This window comes from Pleurotus ostreatus (genome assembly GCF_014466165.1).
Source record: "Pleurotus ostreatus strain PC9 chromosome Unknown scaffold_7, whole genome shotgun sequence".
NCBI classification, from domain to species: domain Eukaryota; kingdom Fungi; phylum Basidiomycota; class Agaricomycetes; order Agaricales; family Pleurotaceae; genus Pleurotus; species Pleurotus ostreatus.
This window is the reverse complement of record NW_023503162.1, coordinates 2,312,924-2,333,254: the sequence shown is the minus strand read 5'-3', so window position 1 is coordinate 2,333,254 and position 20,331 is coordinate 2,312,924. Positions and strand designations below refer to the sequence as shown.

The following is a 20,331-nucleotide window of genomic DNA, read 5'->3' as shown; positions in this document are numbered from 1 at the left end:
ACGCAATCAGAACATCAACCTTGCTACTTACCATTCTTGCCCTTTTGTTTTGCCCCGTGTTACGTGGTGTTCTGACGAGTCTGTCGCGTTTATCGACATGAGGAGATATCATTGGCGATACATGAAAATTACACGGTCGCATATGTCAAGTCTAAGGTGGGGCCCCGAAATGTGTGCTAGGTGTCGATCGAGCGGCTCTATTGCGGGGGTCATCAGATCCAACACTTGAGGCAGAGTCCACACCTCCACTGGAACCACGAGGAGTGGGAGTCGACCACCACCCAGTCGGCATTGGTGCACTGAGTAGTTCAGCTGCCGGAGATAACCACGGCGCCCTGGTGCTGTTGTTTGGGACCATGGCTGAAGGAGGTATGGCGTCCCATTCAAGGATTCCGCCCAAGGGGATATGCTGTACGACGACGCGTTTCGCGAGAACCTCGGCCTGAGAAACGTTATGATTTAATGGTAACAAATCGATAGGCAACGGTTGGCCTACCTCGTACATCTTGAACAGCCCTGAATTGACCTTTCTCCAGTTCGGCACGCCCGTTGCAATGGCATAAAGCTGGGAAGAATGTTCGTGGAAAGGTCCTCGCTTAACCTCATGGATGCGCATGATGGACATAAAATATAAATTGGTGGCTGGTAACGGGGGATGCAGAACTGCGGCAACGGGTATTTCATTCTGATCTAAGGGCGCCCGGGTTAATGCACAAGAATAACAAGTAACGGAGGGATTTAACCTCGGAGTTGACCACTCCCGAAAATATAGCCGAGGAAGGATGAATCATCCAGTCCCCAGACTCCGTGGCTGCCCGCCGGCTCCAGGCGATAGACATCTTGGAGTCGCCAGCAGAGTTGTAAATACCGGACGAAGACACGAAGCACGAGGTCTTTTTCTTCGTCCATTGTAGGTTGGAAGAATCGTAGTAAAGTCAGGCAGCAGAGAAAGAGGGCAAAGGATGCTTCATGACCAGTCCCGTAGTCCATTCGAGTGAAGGAACCAAATGAAGCCAGGAGGTAGGGCTTCAAATGGGGTATTGCCGCTGCGTAGTCGCTGGGTAACAAGGTACCTAACACATCGTCGGCTTCCTATGGGACAAATTGACTTTGACATCTGTCCCGTGGAACACAGTACGGACCTCTTCGAGTCGCTTTCCCCACTTGCGAAAGGCAAGGTTACCAAACCTTTGGGGGCTATCGAGAGGCGGAATATCGTCTATCCAGCGATCCAGGCGATCCAAAGCGCCAATTGTGCCCAGGATAGCCTATAAACGGCTTCAGAACTAGGACAAAAATCCAGAGGCTACGAAATGACGTGCCGAACTTTGCGTTGGATTCGCCAGAGGAAGGAATTGGCCGACGACGGCCTCAGTCAAACGGTGTAAAAATAAAGAATAGTCTTGATAGCTTCTAGTTGTACGCCAGACTTCGACATCAGAGTCAAAGCGGATCTTCTGCGCCGGTTTTGGCATCCCTTTGAGAGAAGCTACATCGACGCGACGAAGAGCAGGTTGGGATTCCATATTGTGCTAGCGTGGGGAGGATTGGTGCTAGCTTGAAAGTATGTTCAAATGGAAGCCTTCGAGTGATCCACCTCCGAGGGATTGATTACTTTCCAATGTTGATATAGTCTCAAAGACATGCAAATACCGTCTCCTTGGATGCGCGTTGCCTCCTTGTATGGATTCTGGTACTAAGAAGCAAAACGGGAAACACTGGCACGTGAGAGGCCGACATAGTGCCGCCATCCTCACGTGCCTTGCGGAGATGTAAGACGCGTTCCAAAGGATTCTGACTCGTCGCGTCCAAGTCCAATACGAGCCACAATGCCACCTTACGATGATTGGAATCGAATCGACGACGAGGAAGACGATGAACTACAAGATGATGTACGTATCATCTCTCCCCACCAGCGAACGAGTCTCTGACATAGTTCTGAATTCAAGTATCTCGAGGCCAAACGCGACGTGATCCTCTTCTGCATTGATTGCTCCGAGTCAATGTTTGCACAAAGGGATGACCCCCGCTACGAGCCGGGTGAGGTCAAGACATGTCACTTGCAAACAGCTCTCGAAGCCGCGGTCGAAATTCAGAAGAAGAAAGTCATTGTCGGTCCAAATGATTCCGTTGGGATATTGCTATTCAATACGGTGAGCTATCCCATGCGCACGTCTTGCATCGCTAAATTGTGACTAGACAAGGAAAACTGAGGTGAAGCGGTCGGACACTACGGAAATCAAGAGGCACACGTACATTTACCAGCCACTCGAGCAAATCAGTGCTCCTAAAATACAAGAAGTGATGCAGCTTTTGGATGGTTGGTACTCTGTCGATCACGCGCTCATATGCTGATGTCATGCAGCTACCAGGGAGAACCCAGACGAATTGCGGGAGGCGTTTCCTCCATTGACTGGCAAGAAGGTCCCAATGGGAGATGTCTTCACGAGCTGCAACTGGGTCTTGCGTGACGGGTAGTCCTACCTTCCCGTGCATTTGAATATTCGGACTCACATAGCTCCTAGTGCTCCTAAAACAGCGTCCAAGCGCATCTTCCTCATTACAGATGACGACGATCCGCACTCTGGCGCCGGAAGCGAACAACTTCTCAGATCTGCTAAAACAACACTGGATGTACGTACATAGTCACAACGACCTGTTTTCGACCTCATTTACCTTAGGACCTCGTACAAACCGGAGTGACAGTCGAACCGTTCTTCATCAGTACCGACGAACGGTCGTTTGATGTGGCCAAATTTTATTCAGTGAGCATCGTTTGTGTCGGCTTCATTGATAGTAATCCTTGTGCTACAGCAAGTGCTCCCAAACGGCACAACTAACGGTGACGAAAATGAAGAATCGTCGACATTGCCTGAGTCCATTTCCATCACCCGCATCGATGACCTGCTCGCCCAAATGCGGTTCCATGAGGTGCCCAAACGCGCTTTGTTTAGCATCCCATTCGAACTTGCGCCGGGGTTCACGATAGGTGTAAAAGGGTGAGAATTGCTTGCGTTTTTGCAGCATGCTGTTTGTAAATGCGACATATAGGTACGGTTTAGTGACGGAGCAGAAGAAGGGCAGCTACAAGTATTTCGTCGATCTAGGCGATAGAATGGAGTTGGTGAACTCGACGACCCGATACGTCGACGAGGTCTGTTGTCTCTCGACGCGCCCAAATGACCGACCGTTCCAATCCCTGTCTTATATTCTTAGGGTACTGAGACGGAGATGGATAAGTCCAAGATCGTTTATGGAATGTCGATCGGTGCGACCATAGCAGATGACGACGACGATATAAGTGGTATTGGGACCAGAGCAGTTCAAGCTGGCAAGCGGGTACGCTTACCACTTTCAATTCCATCTCACTGTAACTATGCAACTAATCGCGCGCCACCCACAGCCGTTCTACACGGCCGAGGAAATCCGTTCGTTCAGGACATTGGGACTGGAACCAAGTGCGTTCGGTTTCGGCTCGCCCTCTTGCAGTAGATAATCACCTGGTACCTGGCTCCTTGCTTTCAGAGATAAGGCTCCTGGGGTTCAAAGATCGTGAAACGCTGCTATTCGAGGATAACATCAAGCACTCCAACTTCATATATCCCGACGAACTCGTGCGTTCTTTGCCTGGCCCCCATTCGAGCAACGAAATGATATGAGCTCCTCTACACGATATGATACCAGATATACGCAGGAAGCAAAAGAACCTTCAGTGCGCTCATCAAAAGCATGGTTTCAAAGAATAAAATCGGACTGGTGCTCACGCTTACGCGCCGGAACGCCACACCGACCTTTTGTGCACTTCTACCCCAAGTATATATCTCTCGTTGTCATTTTCGTGGACACGTACTGATGTTGATTGTTGATTGTGGGCGTAGGAAGAAAAGGAAGACGATGCAGGCTGGACAGACCCCCCTGGTTTCCACTTGGTCCCCCTGCCCTTTGCCGACGATATTCGCGCGGCTCCTATTGAAGAAGCTTGTAGAGGTACGCTCTGAACACTTTATGGATTCAGACGCCATTCAATAATTGGGCTTGGCTTAACTTCGCGTAGCATCCGACGAACTGAAGGATCTCGCAAAGGCATGGGTCGAAAAGCTTGCTGTCAAGAACGGCGCGTATCCGCCCGATTCGTATCCCAATCCAGGTAATCGCATTATCGCTCCCCTATTACTGACACTACCAAGCTGACGATTTCGCGTGCAGCGCTTGCGTACCACAACGCGCAACTACAAGCCAGCGCTTTCCGCGAGGAATTCGACGCGGAGTCGTTCGAGGACTTGACCGAACCGAAGGTGGATGTTATGCATAGGGTGGGCTCGTTTCCTTGCTTCTTTCAAGGTCCTTGTGATGTACAACGTATATTTGTGTAGCGGGCGGGAAAGCTCATAGTAGCGTGGAAGGAAGCACTACTCGAAGACGACTCTGCTTCAATGGTGCCTGCTACGACGGGATCGAAGAGGAAGGCGGTAAGTCATCGAATATGGTTCCTTCCTTTCAACTTGGTATTCAGGGATACAAATATGAAGGATGTCAACGTCGCTGAGGCTGAAATTCGGAGCAAATGGGAGTCTGGGACGTTATCCAAGGTTCGGCTGTCGTTTATTCTTTCAAGTTTGCTAACATCGACTATCGCAACGTAGCTACGAGTTGACCAGCTCAAGGTATGCACCCCCTTCGTGTGTTTGTTTTATGTATGACAATTGAATATTGACGGGCGACTCAATTTCAGGAATTCTTGAAGAGCAAAAGTCTTGCCGTTTCAGGCAAGAAGGACGACCTCATACAACGTGTCTCTGAGTGGATGGAATCTCACTAGTCTCAACGTCGGGCTCTTACTCTTGTGGCGGTGCCTACTTCCTTGTTTACTTCTCGGTTCACCATTCATTAAGTATGGCGGACGCCACTAGATACACGCAAGCCGCGGAGGGTTAAGATCACATTTCATTTTATATATACTGAATTAGCTATCCCAGACGGTTACTTTCCCGTCATACCTTTCCCTTCGTGTACGTATACCATGGACCTAGTTACCAGCGTGTCAGGTCTGATGCAGATGCCTTGTCAGGTCCATATGTCCGATGTGCGCCGCTCCATGAGGTCCAATTTTTTCTTTAGCTATAGCTAGCAACCACATGGCCATGCGCTATGTAACATCTAATATTGGGACTTTCTGTGAGAGTCGAAACTTGTTGTCTGACAGGGGTGTTTCCATATTCGGTCAATACTTTGTTATCTTATCCGATAAGAAAGTATTGCGCGATGTCTCCTCATCTCACCCATTCCTGACTCTCACTTACTTCAGTCTTTTACTTCATACAACCATGTCAACGGAACCTTCTCCCGCCAATTTCAAAGTCGTCGAATCCCCGTCACAATTTCAAGAACTACTCTCCGCAGATCTTAACCGCGTATCGCTGATAAATTTCTGGGCACCATGGGCGGAGCCTTGTCATCAAATGAATGAAGTGGTTTTGGAGTTGGCAAAAAAGTACTCGCAACTGTTGGTATTGCAGGTGAGAGTTGAGCGACACGGAAGGAGTGCTATGCTCCCAGGGAGGCGCATTTGCGCCGTAGGGGAACGGATGTACCCCCCCCCCACGTAGTCCGCTGAATTTGGCTGAACAACGGCTGACATATCTACTCAGGTCGAGGCAGAAGAACAATCTGATATTGCCGAATCCTTCGACATCGAGGCCGTTCCTGCGTTCATCATCCTCCGGGTAAGCATCTCCGTTTCCGGCTCGGGTATATTACAAACTGACGTTCGTGCGTGCAGGGACATACATTGCTCGCTCGAGTGTCCGGTGCCGATGCAGCAGGCCTCACAACTTCCATCGCCACACACCTGCGCTCTGGCCCAACAATCAACCCGACATCCAAAACCGATCAACAGCCGCAAGCCCCCTCCGCCCGCTCTCAACTCAACGAAAAGATCGAGACAGAGGAAGAACTTAATGAACGCTTGAGAAACTTGATGACCTCGAACAAAGTCATGTTGTTTATGAAGGGATCTCCGGACGCACCGAGGTGTGGATTCTCGAGGAAGATAGTCGAGCTGCTGAGGGAACAGGGAGTGCCCGACTTCGGCCACTTTGATATCTTGGAGGACGAAAATGTTAGAAGCGGTGAGTTATCTATTCATATCCTATCGTTTCTACTTCTTTGGGTTGCTCATTCGTTCATGTAGGCCTCAAAAAGTTGAATGAGTGGCCGACGTTCCCGCAGCTGATAATAAACGGCGAGTTTGTGGGAGGATTGGATATCGTGAAGGAGATGGTGGAGAACGGGGAGTTTGCGGAAACACTTGCAAGCTGAGGGTGCCTAATTCGGCTGTTCACTATTCAATATCCAGTGCTTTGAGATGCAGAATCCGCGTGTAATATGTAACGATAAGTGTTGTACTTCGTCTTCAATATTGCTTACACTACTTTTGGCAATTGCGCGTTCTGCAGACATGTTGAAATGTTACCAACGAACTTCCAAGCGTCAGCATGGTTCCATCTTTTTCTAACTTTGCTGTCCCTTTGGTTCCCCCGCGGTATATAAGAATTTCCTTGGCCCATCGTCATATAAGTGCACCACGAATAACATCGACAACGAAGTATCTTCCGGTTATTCTCTATGTTGATTGTTTCTTTCTAGGCCGCTCTGAGTTCAGGAATGCTTTCCGGGATCGATATCAAGTTGGGGGCACTCCATAGTACCTTGCTTTTCATACCACTTCTCCAGAAGTGGGAGTATGTCTCTGGTTATGTGAACAGCGTGAATATCCTCTTGCGTATGTCTAGGAATCGTGACTGACGATGACAACGCGTATGTTGCGTAGAAAATTCCCTTTACCCATCGAAGAGTGTCGTGGTGTTGAACCACGCTGAGTCTTGCTCGCTTGGGGTGGTCGCTGGACGATCTCTGGTAGTTGCCCCGCATCTGAAGGGTATAATACAAAGCCATAAACGACGTGAGGTGAATTCACATCGCAGCGTTATACATGGCAATAAGCAACTTGACAATGGCGCCAAGCGTCCACTGCCGGTCGGTCTTGCGCTTCATCTTGAGGTCCTGTGGAGGTCGACACGGAGAGCACGATTTCCCTGCTCTCTGTCAGCATCTCACGCCCCATACGAATTAACTGGGGAACCCGATAGCCCCCCCTCACACACACACACGCACAGGCCATTTGCGGACATTACCCTCGCACAAACTCCGTCCGACTGCTATAGACATGCTGAACGAAGCCTCCCCAGGGGTGGTGGGGGTAAGGCCAAACACGTAGGCCAAAAGTATCGGGCGGTCACCGGTCACTACTCATACGCGCCTGTCGGTACGCAAGAGCCTCATCGTATCCTGAGGATACAATAGGCGAACCGACGAAGGTAGTAACAACTGCGCCCTCTTGGAAGCAAGGTAACGATCAGCCACTCGTTCTACGACAGCGCCTGTGAGCGCCTTACTGCAAATAAACTCACAGGGTGCTTACCTGCACGAAAGCTTATGCGACTATCCGTGTCCTACAACGGCGTCCGACAACTAGGTGAGATGGACCTCAATTTCACGTCTTTCCGAGAAAAAATTTGTAAGTCCAGTTGCACCTTGTCGCACTGCTCTGAGCTCCTATCAAGCTCCTAGGGACGCCCTCACGTGATGCGAATTCTTGATCCCCTCCTGACCGTTCTCTATTATCTCAGTTCGGCACTCACTCTCAACCACAACCTCGCGACATCTGCGTGAGCCCATCTCATTCCACAGATCTGATCTTGACTCCAAAACTGTCTACAATCCACTCGTAACTACAGCTTTCACGGTTCCATTCTTCTATTAGCATATAACTTAACAAGGTTCGCACACAGTAGCTGTTGGTTTCGTCGCGCCAAGTATTTGCGATAACCGCAACGCATCCACCAAGAGCCTATGTGCGAACGATGTGCTTTTCGAACCCTAATGTTGTACCGCAACGCGAAAGGGCGCGTCAATAAGATGCGTAATGCATTGATAGTATTTGCAAGTAAGCGATGTAGTCCATACGATACTTTCACGATACTTTCAGATGGGCATCACCGAATGGAAGCTTGAAGGTGCGTCTACAGACGATGGGACGCATATATGCGGCAATGTCACGATGCCAACCTCTCTTTCACTTGCGGAACCCACCGAACGCTAGCGAGTGTTGCGCCTGATTCGTGTTCCTATTCAAATGGCCACCGTCCTCCCTGTCCCTCGATAATGGCCCCGCCCAACGCCTATCTTCCTTAAGTCTTGGGCGCCTCACCACAGACGCCGTTTCAAACGGATGACGATGTGGTGAAGTCACTACGTAGCCATCAGTGCGGCCCGCGATTAAACAAGGTTATATGTCAAAAGCCTATTTATCAATATATAAGGTTGCAGTGGCACATAGCGTGGGCGGCTGGTATGCCCTTTCTCCAAATTTTCGGTTTTTTGTCGCCTACCGGATGCTTCTGACCGGTAGCTGCTGACTAGCGCTGACTACTACTTGCCATACAGATGTTCTCCGATAGGGATATCCAAACGCCATGGCCTACCATTTATCCAATGCACTCATGTCGCAGTAATCCCGCAAAGAGCACATGGGGCTGCAACAGCTCATCAGCAAATGCCCCGAAATACATGGCTAAGTGTGCGCAAAGATCGGACAAACAACCTTCCGTATACTTGATGCCTGCTGCCTGCTGCGAAGAGTAATAATCCCGACATTTCGGACTATCGGAGCTGGTTACGACTGGCGCGCAGCTCGTGCATCCATGAAGCATGAACCTCCACATTGTAGCGTCCACCCCACTCGTAGCGAGGTCGTGTATGTCACATGAGACTTTTGGTACGTCCACGATGGCGCCAACCTTCGCTAATACTCCTAAGCCTTTCCTCCCTGTCCGGCACTGGAGATCGTCCCTTCCAAGTGTTCGCAAGTTGAAGAGCAAGAACCTGCGAACGCAAGCGGATCAAGCAATTGAATATCCTTCAGGAAATAGATGGACCAGACGGTCCGTCATGAGGCCTTGAGGAGGAAGTTAGTTAGCCGGATGATTCGCATCAGCAACCTAGCTCGAAACAGCTCTCAGTAACCACATTAATGGTTCACTCGAGCCCAATTCGTCAAACGATGCTTCACCACCACCTCGATGTCTTCCTCCGTGCCCATGCCATCGTTCCGTGACATGGAACTGACGGCGCGCCTCAAGGCAAGCTAAAACTCTGATCATCGGCGAAAGTAACAGCGCGTGGACTTCATCAGAGAATCCGCTACCATATAGTAATATACATCACAATACATATATAAGTAGATTCCTCCGTTATCTCGTTCCTTTCTCCTCCCATCTTCGCTGTATTCAACCCCTACCCAAGGGTAAGGCACTTGGCCTCGACAAGCCGTGTTCAATTTCCCAGGCCCTCGCGTGCCTGCGCTCCTGGTCCACCCAACTTATCCAGCAACGCAACCGGAACCGCCAGTCGTCTCCTCGATTGCATGCAACTTGTCAATCCAACATCATGTCTCCATCCGTTGTATCGCCGATTTCAGCGTTGCCCGTGCGCCCTACGCCGTCAACATCCTCGCGTCCAATTCTCAGCGGGATCAATACCATGAACGGAGCGATTGCCGTTAATGGGGACTCTGCGGCTGGCGGTGGTGTAAATGGGGTCGTCAACGGCACGATAAGCTCGATACCTGGTGGTTCTCGTTCAGTTCCTCACTCCCCTCTAATACCTTACTCACCTCATCCTCTTAAAACGCCACAAATCGCAACCCAGCACGTCCTCCTCCTTCTTGATGTCCAAGCCGGGTTGCTATCTTCTCCGCCACTGGGCGTTCCCTCGTCCTCTGCCCTCCGTCACAACATCTCTCTCATTCTGCACCACGCCCGCGCTGCTTCGCCGCCCCCTCTAATAATACACGTCCGCAACTGCGGAGACCCAGGCGATCCGGACGACCCCGTCTCGCCGGGGTTCGGACTCGTCTTCCCACCCCTCCCTCACGAGCCAGTCATCGATAAACGGAAGAACAACGCATTCGCTGGGACGGAGCTTGGTTCGCTGATCAGGCACGATGCAGAGCTGGTGGTAGTCGGTTTGCAGAGCGATTTCTGCGTGAGGGCAACGTGCTGGGCGGCTCTGGGGAGGGGAAATGAAGTTCTTCTGATCAAGGAGGCTCATGGGACGTACAACAGGATCGAGGCGTGGTACGGAGGGAGCGTGACGCCGGCGCATAGGATTGAGGCTGAGGTCGAGACGGAGCTGGAGGATGCGGGCGTGGTATTATTGGATATGAAGGATCTAAAGGAACTCTTCACAGGCCGTTAGTTTCGACTTTCTTGGTCCTCTATCGGTATCAACTTCCATCCCCTTCCGCTGGATTCGCTGGATTCTCCTTTCTAGAGTCTGGTTAGCCTTCAGGCAGAAAAGTATTTCTTGATCAGTCTCTTGCTTTCCGACTTCATCATCTCTCCTTCCTGCAATGTTTAGATGACCACGCACCAGCATCACCGCCGTACTTTTTCCGTTTTACGTCCATCGGCATTTACACTCAGTATTTACTCTATTATCCACATCCACATCCAGCTACAAACACGGATCGTCGCTGCTTGCATTTAACGTTAAATAAGTTCGCCGACTCTTGGTTATTGCTTCATGGCTAGAAGCTTCCATCACTCTCATGTATCTTTACTCCACCACGTTCCCTCCCTAATTCCCAGGTGCCTCGAGGCTCGCGTCCCCAATTGTTGATGTCGATGACTTATTGCTCTCCGTTGTACGTGTTATCCTGCTCGCCAGATCATGTTGTATGTAAAGATGCATATGTACCTTCTTTATTTATATAGCGGTTGCCTAAACAAAGCCCTCTTTACCACAACGCGCATCGACTTCTTCCCTTCCGGAAATCTGATACGTACTGTTGGTTCTCTGGATATCTCGCGGGAGAAGAGCGTATCTCTTCTTCGAACCTTGGGAACAACTAACGTAGAACTCGAGGGGGGCACACGATGCTGGGTAGGATACATCGAGGACCCATTCTGGGAATCATATTGAATTGAAACTGTACACTTGAAATGAATACACGAAGCAGAGGTATTCGAATTATCGCAAGCTGCGCACGATGTTTACTACTGATCAGCCTTAATAAGGTCAGCTCCTCGTTCGCCTACAAGGTATATCGGCCCTTGGGTATGTGCGTTTGGCGCGAAGGGCTGTATACGCGAATTAGCATTCCCTTCCATCGTTGCTAGCGACCAGGAAAGGGGAAACTCACCAAAATAGACCCATCGACGATTCTGAGGCCATCCACACCTTTGACTTTGAGATCGGGATCTACGACGCCCCAAGAAGCTCCGCGTGGGGACATGCTGGCCGTTCCAACTGGGTGGAAAATCGTGTTGGCGTTGTCTCGAATGTACGACTCGATAGCAGCATCGTTCGTCGGGTCTCTCAAACGAGGGTCAAATGGGCGAATAACGAAGTCCGCCCATGCTTGACCAGAGAGGAAACGAAGGTTGGATTTGACGGCTTGGATCATGGTGAAGATGTCGAATTCCGTGGAGAGATACTGTGGATTGATAAGCGGCTTGTCGAATGGGTTGGATGTAGCAAGCTTGATGTCCCCACCTAGAATAAAAAGCTTTAGGACGAGCGAAATGATCAAGGATGAGTACACTCACGAGCTACAGGAGAAATCAACGCGTTTGTTACGCTCATAAAGCTGCCAGTGTCAGGGCGAGGGATGGCAGGATGGAACCATTGGTTCTACCCAACAATAAGCCATCAGGTACAAGAGCGAGAATACAAACCATAGACATACGGAAAAGATGGTCTCCCAATGAGCAGAGTTGGGGCCCGCAGCTGGGTCTGGGAAGGTTTGGAAGATGCTTGAATTCGATGGCAACCTCAGCCAGGCCAAGTGGTTAGCAATGAGCGCGGTGAGAGGGCCGGTCCTGGAGTTTGTCCACTGATCTAAATCAGCGTTGAACTCGGACGAGTCTCTGAAGATGTTATCGAATGTCTGGTTGCTGTTGACGAAGAAGGTAGCGGGAAGGAGCAAATGGTCTGTGGAGATGATGTCAGTACGCACGCGAACCTATGGCTTCTCAGGCGCTTCCACTCACCGGACAGGTTTCGACCTACGCTAGGGTTGTTAACGATGGTATCGATACCAACGGATGATAGGTCATTCTCGTCGCCGATGCCTAGTTGAGATATGATGAGTCCGAGCTTCTCGCGCTCCTGCATCTGACCAACCTGATAGTTGCAGGAGAATGGGGGTGCCAACGGATCCCGCCGAAAGAACGACTTCTTTCTTAGCGCAAACGGTCGTTGTTGGTGCTGGTCAAAAAAGTGTTAAAGATATCCACATCCGAGGCAGCAATCGATACTGACCTCCTTCTTGCTCTGCGTACTCCACACATCGGAACGCAGGTAGGCCATTTGTAGTACCGCTGTTGACGAGCTTAGTTACTTGGGCATTAATCAACACGCTGAGATTGGGCCGTGACTGGGCGGGCCGTAGGTACGCAGTCGAAGAGCTGCTACGTTGGCCGTTGCCAACTGTTGCGATGGACCAACCTGAACAAAATATCGTTAGACACGCAGCCAAAGCGTTTAGAAAGGGTGCCTACTGATTCCAAGAGGATGACCTGTTCCCATGTCGGGGTTGAAGAAGAACTCCTCGCTTTGTTCTTGAGTAGTGGCCAAGACACGGTCGTCGAGAGGAGTCGGGAAACCCGGTAAGCTGATAGAAACCGAGCCGTTAGTACCGTGTACAGCTGGGATAAATTCGCCAGAGGTATTATGGTCTAGTGCTCAAAGTTAGACAAAGATGAGGGTCGTCTATAGCTTGCTCACTGTCGGCGGGAGGCACGACCATTTCATTCTGAAAGGATTGAGATTAGTATGTAGGATGGGATGTGAGATATTGGGAATGAATACCTTCCTGACGAACTGCTGCATATTGTCCCAGTTCCATCCTTCATCGCCAGTGACAGCCGCATAGCGATCAAAGTCCTCTATCGATCCGCGCATCATGACCATGTAGTCTATCAGTGTAGGATAAGCACAGTTTCTGAGTCACTTTGTGAATTCTACGCACGAACGGAGCTAGATCCTCCTAGCATACGGCCACGAGGATACGCAATTGATCGTCCATTGTACCCAGCCTGGGCTGTCGTCGTGTAATTCCAGTCGAAGATAGAGTTAGGAACGAGCCCGGGCGCGAGAAGCGGAGCCTCTGCCCCCAATACGTTCTCATCTCTGGGAGCAATATAGCCGTTAGCACGGTCGACGTCGCCACACGATGAACATCCTTACGATACACCCGCCTCGAGGCCAAGACGGACACGTTAGGATCCTCTGTTAGTCGTGCGGCGACGACATTTCCCGCATTTCCCGCTAGCAATAAAGGATTAAAATGAGGTCGAAACGACTAGAAGAAAGTGGGGTACCCCCGACGACGATGTAATCAAAATCAGCGGTTGGGAGGTTAGCGGCCGCCAGCGACGGCAGAGCCAGGCAACCGAGCAGGAGAAGTTGACGAAGTGTACCAAACGACATTTCCTAGGGATAGTACTGACGAATGTACTGACGAAAACAGGTGGTTTAGCGAGCTATATAAGTACTTTAGCCGTTGTCCGAAGGAGTAAAGCGCGACCCACAAGCACCCGGTAATCACCAAACTCTTCAGTGTCACATCAACGTCGCCCATCGCCAAAAGGCGTATGAAAGACGGGCTACCACCGACGGTGAGAACATGGAATTGAATGACGAGGCTATGGGATCTGGGCCGTCGACGTAATGGGCGGTGGAAGCATGTTGAGTGTCATTGAACGATTCTCGTGTCCCTGACGAAATTTAGACCGGGCCAGCGTGCCTACCGATGGCTTGACTTGACATCCCGGCGGTGGTACGCTTTAGTCGAGGTTGCGTCCTGTGGTGGGATCCTAGGAGCATTCGGAGCAACCCAGATATATGGACTGGATTTGCACCAGACAGGGTATGCGTGCGATGCCCACCTGTGACTTTTCGCAGATTTTCGCAGCCGTCGCATCAGATGCACTCCTCTTGGGGGTAATTTTCTATTCAACACATTGGAATGATCGAGTTGAAACCACTTACAACGGCTTTGCAGCGCGATGCGCAGCGAGGGCGAAGGCCGAGTCTTGCTAACCGCCACTGAAGATTTTCATAGAAACGGTACGGGTACGGAGAAGACATCCGAGGGCAATGGTCGAGAAGATGATAGGCTGACAGAGTTAACAGAAGCGCTGCTCTAGGTAGAAACATTGACGGAACAAGTCTTCAACACCTATTGATAGCCATCCATCGGTCGGGCAAGAAATGCAGCGGGTGCTCCGGTGCCTGCAGAAGCGCACTGAGAAAGCAGTCGCCGTCGAAGAAGGGTTCAGGTAACATCGCACGAGCCGTAAGCTTAAGGGCCCTGCGCCCAAAACAATCTGCGATTGCGCCGACAATAAGATCATTTATTGGGGGACTTTCGCTGAATTACTTGCTGCGACCTGCCAATAGCGTCAAACCAGGTCAGTGGATTCCTCCAAGCCACTGAGCCTCGAAATACCAAGAATGTTCTGGAGATTTCTTTCTCGACCCCCATACTCATCTCTCATCTAATTTCTCGACGTAGGGTGCAATCGTTCATGGTGCATAGGCCGGTAAGAACCGGGGAAGCAACACGCGAAATTTGACCTGTCAACTTTTCGAAGGTGAAGATGGCATTGCGCGAAGAACGCGGGCAACTACAAACCTGAAGCGTTGGGTACCTTGGTCGAGCCTGGAGGCCAGCTGAGCTCGATGTTGGTATGTCTTTGGCGTGCTACCGTCGTCTTGGCGGAGTCATGGTCATGACTTGACTTTAAATGAGTAAGCCGTTCGTGGGTACGCGTGAGCGTCGGTACACCTTTTTAGGAAATGCGCCTCCGCTGCTAACCGAAACCACCTTGATAACGAATTATCAAGCACACCATGGCTTGCTCATGCCCACCACTTACAGGAATTACCTTCTCATCGTCGCCTTTCTCCCTGCATATATATACGTCGGATCCTACTTCCTCACTTCTTCAGCAGCGTTCAGCAGTTTCCAGCATCCTTACCTCCCTCAGTACTACAGTAACGTGGCGTCCAAGATAAATCATCTCTTATCGAAATCACCCAAAGCCGCGGTCAGCTACAGTCGCACCATGTCGAGCAACCTTGCACCTATCAAGTTTGTCCCTCGAAGGAGCGGTGAGCGTGGTCACGCAGATCACGGATGGCTGAAGACCTTCCACACATTTTCATTTGCCATGTAAGTCTACCTTTCGGGATGGATAGGGACTTCTAAGTGCTTCTGACACGGCTACTCTACAATAGGTACCAGAGCAACGAACACAGCCAGTTCGGCTCACTCCGTGTCATCAACGAAGATCGCGTTGCTCCAGGAACAGGCTTCGGGACACACAGTCATAGAGAATTCGAAATCTTTTCCTACATTGTTGCAGGCGAACTAGAGCAGTAAGTATTGCGTCTCTCACCACGTGTCGCAAAGTCTCACGAATGAACAGCAAAGATTCGATGGGAAACACCGAGATCCTTAAGCGGGGCGATATCCAGCTCACGTCCGCTGGCAAAGGCATCTCCCACAGCGAAAAGGCACATGGGCCCAAAGAGGTCCATTTCCTGCAAATATGGAGCCTCCCTAGCATCAGGGGTCTTACGCCCAAGTACTTCACTCGGCACTTCTCTGACGAGGAAAAGAAAGATGCGTTCGTGCGTGTAGTTGCACCAGTTGATGCAGAAGGGGTAATCGCATCGCGCGAGGGCGCGGGTCCCGCACCTGTCCAATCTCCTCTCACACTCTTCGCCACGCTGCTCTCGCCCTCCAAATCTGTCACCCATACCTTCGAGCGCCGTAAAAGCTACATCCACGTCGTTCAGACGTCGGGATACCAGCCACCTCACACTAACACCGGCGGAGCAGTTAAGATCTTAGAGGGAGGGACTAAAGGCGGAGAAGAGGTTGTTCTGAGGGAAGGTGACGGGGCGTACATGCTGGGCGAGAGCGGGAAGGAATTGGTCATCGAGAACCTTGGCGACAAGGTCGCTGAGATATTGTTATTCGACTTGGAGTGATTGGACGGAACCTTATACATATAATATAATGGAATAATCACTCAAACAATGTACCACTTGACTCTTCTATCAGCACTTGCTCTATGCTTCCCAAAGAGCGAAACGGCGTCGTAGACTCCAAATTGGACGGCGGGTCTACGGTACGAAGAATATTCATGTCGTCGATTTATCTATTGCATATCCCAGCCTGCACTATAGAACCCATGCTCGAAGTGAGCATGTGACATATTTTGATGTTTGCTCAACCTCTACAGCAACTGCCTATGCAATGCACTGAACAGGGTGATTGTGAATGTACATTTGAACACGGAGTTTCTTTGTAGCGTGCCACCTTGTATCCTGTTGATCCTTCGTAATTCCAAGCTTCTGTTGCATACCGCGACTAGCTCATTCCTCCAAGTATGTTGAGACCTCGCGATTTTGCGACCGGGCTGTAAAAGCTTGTCAGTGGGTTACCAGTGGGCGACCATGTCCTTTCAGCGCTTTAGCGCTTTAGCGCCCACCGATCGCTTGTCAACTTGAACCGTACTTACTAGATCCCAGATTCAACCCAATTCCCACCACCATCTCATGCAGCCACTGCAGTTTACGCTGTTACAACGATTACTTACAGAATCCTGCTTGAGAGCAGTCGTCGAGAGTAGTAAGCCGGCGTATCAATCGTTTCAACTGCTTACTAGTAGAAGTTAGTGCAACTAAAGCAATGGGACCAGGGACATGCAGCATTTGGCAAGGGACAATGCGCGTTGATTGGCGACCTAGAATGCGACTCCGGGTATCGCCAAACTGCTGCGTGCTCTCCACGATATGGTATTCCCAGTATCGACCCAGACTCGAGCATGAAGACGAAGTCAGACTCCCATTTGCGGCCTTGCCGCTTGCGGACTTAATAAGTAACGAATGTCTCCCGAGCTCAGTCCATGGCGATAACGACCGGGAGCCTGGCACTCGTACACCCTATTTAAACAGTTTCCATCAGCAAGGTTGAGCTCTCAAGATCTCATGTATGAATAGTGACGGTAAGGACGAACGTTTGACAAGCGGACCACTGCGGGATTCTTTCAATTTCAATGCTGATAGAATCAGTGATGCGGAGCTGTCAGTATGGCTACAGAGGCGAGGCGCGTGTTCATCTTTCTAAACATACAACAATAACATGAAATGCCAGCTAATCAACCTTGCCCCTAGGAATTGGAACTTGCCTGGATGTCTTCTACGGTTGACGCTCAGTGTCAGTCGACGATTCGCGCGTTTGTATCAGACTTACGCGAAGTCGCACATGGTATAGGGTTGAAATCGGCATAATGCGGGGCTCAAGATTTTCGTCGTGTTCTATTCTTGGTGTTTCCTCCACCTCTGAAAAGACATTGTCATCAATCAAGTCGGCCAGAAGCGGCGAGCCCGCATCTGTGCGAATAGAAGGCCCCAGGCGATACATGATTCCCGAGCGACTGATTACTTATAATCGTTCGCTAGCCGACTTGATCGACTCTCAAACACGATTCCATGCTGGCCGCCAAAATTCCCGCCAAAATTCCCAAGGCCATGGATCAGGAGCACATACTTTCAGCGAAGCTGTGAAGGCGGCCGGCCATACATGGGTGAGTTCTTGTCCGCGAATCAACTGACCGCCCGAGCTGCGAGGACGTATCTCTTCGAGCGCCCATATCGCTTCCGATGTGGGCTAAGGATAGGCATAGTCGAAGGATTCGCGTTTGTTCTATGGTGTGCCTAGACTACAGCAAGTTTTCGTCTTCTGCCGTGGTATAATCTTGAGTGCTCATCACTCAATTCACTTGGTAAGGTGTTATTTCGGTATCGAGCGCGTCGCCATCGGCTCTCATACATAGCTGATGGAGGGAGTAGTCTCCTGGTGAGTACCCTGGGTCTGGCAGTGTAATCATAGCATGCAGCTGAGGTTATGATAGGTGATTCTCGGGTCAATCGCATCCAAAGGGCCGTTAACACCATCAATTGAGAAGCACTGCAGTGATGGGCGAACCTCTTCTCACTTGTCTCACGACTCCTCCGCTGCAGCATGATAAACAGTCTCAATAGAAGGCGGCCGATAGAAGTCTTCACGATATCTTGAGTTATTTGATCAAATCCAGATTGGTACTCTCGACTCGAGCAGAATAAAAGCTCGACGGCAATCCAGCTCGTACCACCCCAAGCTCGCTCTCAATCTCGCTTTCATACATACACCCAGCCAGCCATGACTACTCTGAGTCCTTCTGAAGGAAAGGCGCAAATACGTGCCCTCCTAAACCTGATCAACACTTCTGCGGAGCAGGCCATCGCTGAATACGATAAACAAGGATGCGACATTCCGTCTCTGACCAGCGGCAAGGCTCATCCTATGGATGATCGACTCCCGTCTCTAGAACTCAAGAACACCCTCCGTATACTTGAGGGTGCATGCGCGCAGCTCTGCGTGACGCTGGCCCCACCCGCACACACGATGCTGAACGTATGTGGAGAGGTCCTCGTAGTGATTAGTTACTCGACCTGACTCGCCGAACAGTATAGCATGGACGTTCTTGTACCTTCTTGCATCAGCACTGTTATCCAAGCGGGCATTGCGCCCCTCTTGGCCAAGCATCCCAAGGGCCTTCATATCGATGTCCTCTCGAAGGAAACTGGTATCCACCCTCAAAAGCTCGCCACAATACTGCGTCTCCTAATCCTCAACTACTGCTTCCAGGAAGGTGAGTTGAGCACCCTCAAAGTGTGGAATACCGTAGCTGAATTGTTTGTTCGCAAATGACACAGTGGAATCAAACGTCTTCGCGAACAATCGTCTTTCCTTGACGCTGTTACCGGAGACGTCTGTTGTCGATATTCTTGACCTGAAGACTGGTGAAATGCATCGCAAGGCAACATTGTGGGTGTACGATGCACTCGTCGATCCCGACTTTGGACCGACGTACGACGGGAACAAGTCCCCCCTCGTGTACGCATTGAGGAGAGAAGGCTTCGATGGCTCGCTTTATGACTACCTTCAAACACAAGTAAGTTGCTCACAGCGAGGTCAAATACGTTGGCGCTGATTCGCACTTCTCCGTGTATTAGCCAGGGGCTGTTGCGGTAAGGTGCTTCTAATCTTGAAGTTCAGCCGCACTGAATGCCATTCTATTAGCGCTTCGCCCGGGCAATGCTCGGATTTTCGGTATCAAGAGGTTTGATGAACCTGCTTAACGGTATGTGGTGAATTCAAACCCCTCTCAGCTCTCTATCTCACACCAAACAGTCTTCCCATGGCAGGAACTTGCACCGGGAAGCACTGTATGCGACTTGGGCGGTGGAAACGGCAACACTTCAATAGAGATAGCGAAGAAATTCCCACATCTCAAAGTCCACTTGCAGGATCTCCCTGATACTATCGAAGAAGCAAAGGTGGTACGTATAGTTATCGTGCTCTCCCGTCGTGATCTTTAATATGTTGATGACGCGAATCTTCGAATTAGTTCTGGAAAGAGGAATATCCTGATGCTATCAAGGACAGCCGAGTCGCATTTACGCCCATAGACTTCTTCAAGCAAGCGCCTGTCCCTGACCAAGACATCTACTATGTTTGTTGTGCCACTTTCTCCACAACATTGTCTAACTCACCAGTGTTTGTTTTCTAGATCAGCCAAATTGTGCACAACTGGGGAGACGAAGACTGCATCACACTATTGAAAAACATTCGCAGTGCCATGTCCCCAAAGAGTCGCCTACTTATCAGTAGGTTCTTCTATTCGTAGCTGTTCGCATAGCTTCTGATGGACCAATGCCGCGTTAGATGATTACCTTGCCTCACATCTCGATGAGACTTCTATCGCCAACCAACACCCTTCTCTCCCAAGAGTGCGTAACATCTATCTAATTTTGTCATGCAGAATGCCGAAGTATCCACATAACAGGCGCCATACCCGCTGAGCCCTGGATTCGGCCGTGGTATGGCTCGAACATACACTGGCGACTACACTATGCTTGTCGTATGCAACTCAAGAGAACGGTCTCTCGAGGATTTCATCGAACTCTGGTAACCATTTCCTTCCGTTGATACCCTTCATGGATCTAGCTTAAAATATGTCTCTTACAGCTCTGCTGCTGATCTGAAGTTCGTCAGAGTGTGGGATTTGGCCGAAACTAGTGTCACAGAATTCGTACCAGCGTAAGGCGCTACCAACGTTTCTTTGGCTTTTGTACAAACCATGTATG

General features: G+C 50.3%; 7 protein-coding genes across 7 annotated transcripts; 5 read left to right on the top strand and 2 right to left on the bottom strand.

The window, feature by feature from the left end:
* Positions 1-151: 151 nt before the first annotated feature.
* Positions 152-1,526, bottom strand: RRD1 (Serine/threonine-protein phosphatase 2A activator 1; the record flags this gene model as incomplete). The annotated part of the gene is made up of 5 exons (XM_036779548.1): positions 152-442; positions 497-690; positions 744-1,092; positions 1,143-1,268; positions 1,323-1,526. The coding sequence occupies 5 exons, from the start codon at positions 1,524-1,526 to the stop codon at positions 152-154; spliced, it is 1,164 nt and encodes a 387-aa protein (XP_036628937.1).
* Positions 1,527-1,829: 303 nt separating this feature from the next.
* Positions 1,830-4,819, top strand: KU70 (ATP-dependent DNA helicase II subunit 1; the record flags this gene model as incomplete). The annotated part of the gene is made up of 19 exons (XM_036779547.1): positions 1,830-1,892; positions 1,950-2,153; positions 2,200-2,320; positions 2,366-2,477; positions 2,526-2,634; positions 2,682-2,765; positions 2,815-2,999; positions 3,052-3,154; positions 3,217-3,339; positions 3,404-3,458; positions 3,526-3,614; positions 3,685-3,813; positions 3,879-3,987; positions 4,055-4,147; positions 4,207-4,313; positions 4,374-4,469; positions 4,530-4,589; positions 4,644-4,664; positions 4,733-4,819. 19 exons carry the CDS (start codon positions 1,830-1,832, stop codon positions 4,817-4,819), a joined length of 1,950 nt encoding a protein of 649 aa, XP_036628936.1.
* A 505-nt stretch (positions 4,820-5,324) lies between these two features.
* Positions 5,325-6,318, top strand: GRX4 (monothiol glutaredoxin grx4; the record flags this gene model as incomplete). The annotated part of the gene is made up of 4 exons (XM_036779546.1): positions 5,325-5,516; positions 5,649-5,723; positions 5,780-6,128; positions 6,191-6,318. 4 exons carry the CDS (start codon positions 5,325-5,327, stop codon positions 6,316-6,318), a joined length of 744 nt encoding a protein of 247 aa, XP_036628935.1.
* A 3,189-nt stretch (positions 6,319-9,507) lies between these two features.
* On the top strand, positions 9,508-10,317 carry PC9H_010051 (uncharacterized protein; the record flags this gene model as incomplete). The annotated part of the gene is made up of 1 exon (XM_036779545.1): positions 9,508-10,317. The coding sequence occupies one exon, from the start codon at positions 9,508-9,510 to the stop codon at positions 10,315-10,317; it is 810 nt and encodes a 269-aa protein (XP_036628934.1).
* Positions 10,318-11,117: 800 nt separating this feature from the next.
* Positions 11,118-13,554, bottom strand: PC9H_010050 (uncharacterized protein; the record flags this gene model as incomplete). The annotated part of the gene is made up of 13 exons (XM_036779544.1): positions 11,118-11,201; positions 11,264-11,616; positions 11,670-11,754; positions 11,810-12,054; positions 12,114-12,194; positions 12,247-12,330; positions 12,385-12,570; positions 12,624-12,800; positions 12,850-12,877; positions 12,934-13,040; positions 13,094-13,254; positions 13,341-13,392; positions 13,446-13,554. 13 exons carry the CDS (start codon positions 13,552-13,554, stop codon positions 11,118-11,120), a joined length of 1,752 nt encoding a protein of 583 aa, XP_036628933.1.
* Positions 13,555-15,194: 1,640 nt separating this feature from the next.
* Positions 15,195-16,125, top strand: PC9H_010049 (uncharacterized protein; the record flags this gene model as incomplete). The annotated part of the gene is made up of 3 exons (XM_036779543.1): positions 15,195-15,301; positions 15,367-15,507; positions 15,558-16,125. 3 exons carry the CDS (start codon positions 15,195-15,197, stop codon positions 16,123-16,125), a joined length of 816 nt encoding a protein of 271 aa, XP_036628932.1.
* Positions 16,126-18,340: 2,215 nt separating this feature from the next.
* PC9H_010048 (uncharacterized protein) lies at positions 18,341-20,288 on the top strand (the record flags this gene model as incomplete). Its single annotated transcript, XM_036779542.1, has 10 exons — positions 18,341-18,595; positions 18,650-18,833; positions 18,898-19,136; positions 19,265-19,325; positions 19,376-19,524; positions 19,593-19,697; positions 19,755-19,851; positions 19,910-19,974; positions 20,031-20,152; positions 20,213-20,288. 10 exons carry the CDS (start codon positions 18,341-18,343, stop codon positions 20,286-20,288), a joined length of 1,353 nt encoding a protein of 450 aa, XP_036628931.1.
* Positions 20,289-20,331: the final 43 nt, after the last annotated feature.